Source organism: Conger conger, chromosome 9 (assembly GCF_963514075.1).
Source record: "Conger conger chromosome 9, fConCon1.1, whole genome shotgun sequence".
Taxonomy (NCBI): domain Eukaryota; kingdom Metazoa; phylum Chordata; class Actinopteri; order Anguilliformes; family Congridae; genus Conger; species Conger conger.
In genome coordinates this window covers 5953988-5958987 of record NC_083768.1, presented here as the reverse complement: position 1 = coordinate 5958987, position 5000 = coordinate 5953988, and the positions used below count along the sequence as shown (strand labels likewise).

General features: G+C 48.9%; 1 protein-coding gene across 1 annotated transcript in view; it reads left to right on the top strand.

The window, feature by feature from the left end:
- LOC133137357 (double-stranded RNA-specific editase B2-like) overlaps window positions 1-5000 on the top strand; it is a 77032-nt gene that overhangs the window by 56303 nt on the left and 15729 nt on the right. Inside the window, exon 4 of the mRNA XM_061255583.1 lies at window positions 2714-2828. Within this exon, the coding sequence (XP_061111567.1) occupies window positions 2714-2828 (115 nt within the window). The remainder of the gene's footprint in view (window positions 1-2713; window positions 2829-5000) is intronic.

Sequence of the window (5000 nt, the reverse complement as noted above, 5' to 3'; positions counted from 1 at the left end):
TTTGTGGGTCTGAGAGGAACAGTTTTGAGACGGCTGGCATCTAGTTGACCAGTTGGATCAGCCCCGTACTCAACATGATTTGACCAGTTCAAGCTAGGTTTTGACACACCTGCTAGCTGTTCATATATACACAATGAAAACAGAAAACAACATAGAACAGCATATTCTTCGCGATAACATTGGACATTAGACGGATCGCTGTACTGGGAAAGTGTGACTGGGACCCGGAAGGTTGGTGGTTCAAGCCCCGGCGTAGCCACAATAAGATCCGCACAGCTGTTGAACAAGACCTTAACCCCATATTGCTGCAGGGAGACTGGGCCCTGCTTAGTCGAATCAACTGTAAGTTGCTTTGGCTCAAAGTGTCAGCTGAATAACTGTAATGTAATGTCGCTGACAGGCTGGCAGTATGTGAAGAAACACGGAGCGCGTGTAGCTCGATGCAGTGTTACCGCGACAACGCTCCCTGATGACATCACCTTCAAGTTTAAAATAATGGCGTTGCCCTTGGCTCGGGGTGATTCTGCCTGTCGCTGACTGGTGCCGCGTTTGTCTCGGGAACCTTCGGAGCGTGTGAGAGGCCTCATTACACCCCGTCTGACGGCTGTTTGTCCCGCGTCGTCTCGTCGCTTCGAGGAAAACACAAAGCCCACGCCGACGAACTTAGCGCTTCTGTCTTAACTAACATCCTGTCTGCGCCTTTTACGTTGCTCTTTTCTCTCCTTCTCTAGAAAGTGCCCGTCTACGACTCCTTATGCTTTTCCGGGGTCAGCTGAGATGACTTGTTCTTGTTCTGTCTGTTGATTGCTAAAAACATCAGACTAATCGCGTCATTGGAACACTGACCGATCCAGAACAGGGCGTGGCATCCAGAACACCCTCCCTAAACTGTTACTAATCTCAGAGGCTATTTCCTGGTAAAGTAAAGGATTAATGCAATAGATTAATGGCTTGGAAGGATCGTAGCCTCGTTCCCAAGAATCTCCAGCTTTAGTGTAACTGACTTATAGGATTTAGAACTGCTCAGGCATAATGATGTCACATGACTTATAGGATTTATAACCGCTCAGGCATAACGACGTCACATGACTTATAGGATTTAGAACTGCTCAGGCATAATGATGTCACATGACTTATAGGATTTATAACTGCTCAGGCATAACGACGTCACATGACTTATAGGATTTAGAACTGCTGAGGAATGATGATGTCACAATGCAGATGAACCAAACAGGTTTGATTCTTACTCCTTAGGACTGGAGGTTATGCTTTAATGTAGGAATTTGGAATCACTTATGATGATGTCACAATATTAGACGGTTTATATGCAATGTTTTTAGAGTGACATCAGTGGCAAGAAATAAGTGTTGCTTTTTACAAGAGAGTGTTTGTGCAACCACTATTTTTCAAGATGTTTCAGCCAACAAAAGACACTAAACACCGATCACGAGAAGTTTAACTGGAGCACTCTACTACCATCGATCACCACTGATCAATGAGAAACAAACTGACAGCAAAAAGATTCATCAGTGTTTCTTTTCCAAGAACATGTGTGCGGTGGGTGATGTGAGTTCCTCCCCCTCCGTGCCTGGTACAGTATGTTAAGGTGATTAATGGCGGTGAGTGTGTTATTAATCTGTGTGGGAATTGGGAGGTGTTCCTGCGCCGCGCTGTGAGAGCAGGAGTCCGTCGGCAAGGACGCCGTCCCGTAACCGTGCCACGAGCGCCGAACGTCCTCCGCTGCCGCTGCCGTCCCCCCGGCCTCCCGCTGCCCCCTCCCTGCCCCCACAGCCCCCTCCCCGCCCCCACTGCCCCGCCACCCGCCTCCCCGCCACCCCCCAACCCCCCTCCCGCCGCCCGGCGAACATAAATCAGCGCTCTGCCGAGACCGGCACGCTGCAATGGCGTTTTAAACGGAAGCGGTCTGGCGCTCTGTGGGTCTGTGCCCTTGAAGCAGAGCGCTGGGTCCAAGCCCCAGAACACAGCCCCTGTGTGTGTGTGTGTGTGTGTGTGTGTGGGGGTATGTGCGTGTGTGTGGGGGTGTGTGTGTGTGTGTGGGGTGTGTGTGTGTGTGTGTGTGTGTGTGGGGTGTGTGTGTGTGTGTGGGGTGTGTGTGTGTGTGTGGGGGTGTGGGGTGTGTGTGTGGGGGTGTGTGTGTGTGTGTGTGTGTGTGTGTGTGTGTGTGCGTGCGTGCGTGTGTGTGTGTGTGTGTGTGTGTGTGTGTGTGTGCGTGTGTGTGTGTGTGTGTGTGCGCAGGGCTGAGTGATCTTTGACCAGGGAGGAGGACTATGGAAGACAAGCTGATAACTCATACACACTCACACACAATAATCTGTCACACACACACACACACACACGCACACACGCAAATAATGTAAACAAAAAAGCCCTCGCTCTTGAGAAGCTGGTGTACAGGTGTACCTAATAAAGTGCTCACTGAGAGTATACAAGGTGAAGTAACATTTACAGAATTCAAGGGGCAGGTTGTACATGACTGGGACCCAGAAGGTTGGTGGTCCCATTGTCCCCTGCTTAGTCTAATCAACTGTAAGTCGCTTTGGATAAAAGCATCAGCTAAATAACTCATTACTATATGTTTGTTGAACACATTTTTCTGGGTGTGTTATGAATGATGCATGTCTGTAAAACCTTAAGTGAAGAATCATAACGCTATGCACAGCGAGATAAAGGAAGCCGTCGTTGTGTCTTTCAGGACCTGGCCGACTCGATGTTCCGCCTGGTTATGGAGAAGTACCAGGACCTGGCGGGGAGCTGCCCTCCCCTGTGTGCCCGTCAGAAGGTCCTGGCTGGAGTGGTGATGACCAGAGGTACACGACAATTTACTGCCTTTTATATTCACAAAATGCATTATTTACCGAGCACAACACACCCTAGTGCGCCCCCCCCCGTGTGGTAGCGTATAATATTAACACCGCATGAAGCACGATAATAAACACTTACGGAAAGGAGTAACACTCCGCTATGCATACAGCATCCTGTTTGGGGGGGGGTTAATGCAGGGCTTTTGGGGATGTGGCCAGAAAATGGGCGCGCCAAAGCCACGGATGCTTTTCATTATTCTCACGAGCGCTGTGTGTGTCAGGGGCTGGTGAAAGGACGCTTCACGTTTCTGTGCTTTAATCCTTCTCGCTCTTCCGTCTCGTGCACATTCTGCTGTCAGTGAGACCCTGTCTTGTTTACATTAATTGGCTTGTTTGTAAAAAAAAATATATATATTTATTTGTATTTTCCTTGAGTTTCCAGAAACGGGAAACAGAATCTAACAGAAATGCTTTGTGTTGGAGCAAGCTGACAGGGGAGCTCGAGAGACAGTGGGGGCCTTGTTCTGGTTTCTGAAGATGGCTTGGGTGGTACGGGCACCAGTGTGCCACCGGAATCTTAATCTGAAAGGGCCCCGGGCCAGAGGACCTGCTCTCACTCAAAGGCCACAGAGAGAACACTTAAAATGGCCGCTCTTTTTAATGTGTGCTTCAGCGTATTCCTGTGGCGGATGTACAGTATAATTGAGACGCGGTATAGCCATTAGAATTGATTGATAAAAGCAACAACACCGCGCGTGTGATATGACCCTGACCACTCCTCGTTGAGTTTGTTACAGAAAGAGCAGTGAAGTGTTTTGGGGTGCGTATCGACTCATGGTTTCGCCCATAGGCAGCAATGGCCCTAAACTCCCTTAGTGGGACTGTGAGGATCCCCAGCCTTGGTCCTGGAGATCCGTGGAGCGGGCGGGTTTCTGTTCTTACTTCAGAGGCTCTGGATCTCCGGTCCAGGAGGACGGCTGTGTGCGGGTTTCTTCAGCCGGCCTTGTAAACAGGGTTGTGAGTGTATACGGTGCCGATGACTTTATTATTCCGAAAGGCAGTCAGAAATATGAGAAGGGGAGTGACATGGTTTTTAAAATTTATTTTCCTCATAATACTAAAGATAAATGCATCAAACTGGGTTCTGAGTTTGGCCGGCTCTCATGGAGCGGCGTAATTGGCTCGCTGCTCCGAGGGAGGGACTCAGCAGGGACCAGTAGGATCGGCGCATACAACAGCACCTCGGTCATGGGCTATGACACGAGACGGCTTGAAGAAGGCGGGTCGCTCTCCTTTCGGGGAGCCAAGGGACGGGGTGTGGGCGGTGTATCCCCCAGCTAACACTGATTGGATTAGATAGGGTACAATTGGCTACCAAATTGGGAGAAAAGGGGAAAAAATTGTAAAAAAGTATAAGTATAAATTAGCGCTTCCTTTAGGGCCAGCAGTATGCTACTTGTGATTAACCCAATATGAAGGGAATTTTAAATCATTTAAAAATGTGATGTATCAATGCGTGTGAGTTTGTGTTAGTCTCAGCTGTCCGAGCCCATATTAATGCTGTTCCCCTGGGCAGTGTTAAGTACTTTGTCGTCTATAAGTCACAAAATCCAGCCAGTTTCTCACAACAAAACAAAAAAAAAAGTAAAAGTTTCACTTGAACTTTTTGAATATTTGTCTATTCAAATGGCTTTGTTTGTTCCCATAAAACTTTAGAATAGATGAATTTGTGCTGCACTCTTAAAGGTGCAAAATTAAATAATTAATCATTTCGGCCCTCGCCAAGCGGAGTGAAGTGATTAATGTGTTTTTTGAGACCGCTGTTTCTGAGTATTTACGCGGCGTGAGAGAGCTGGCCAGGCAAGGCAGCGGCGGCACCGTCTCCGTGCGTCTTTTAGGACGACATCTGCTGCGCTTTCGTCTAACGGCGCTGTAACTGTGCTCTCCTGCGTTCACCAGGGCCCCTCAGACGCACGCGCGGTGATCTCCTGAGCCACACGGGGCTTCATGGAGCCGGGCTGGGAACGCGTGAATGAGTGACGTCGCATTACTGGCACAAAATGGCCGCTGTTCTTGGTCCCTGCAGATGAGCTCCTCTGATCTGTGCAGAATGCTGATTTCCAGCGAACATATTTATGATGAGACTGTGCCTATTGTCAAGCCACAGAGAAGTGTGTG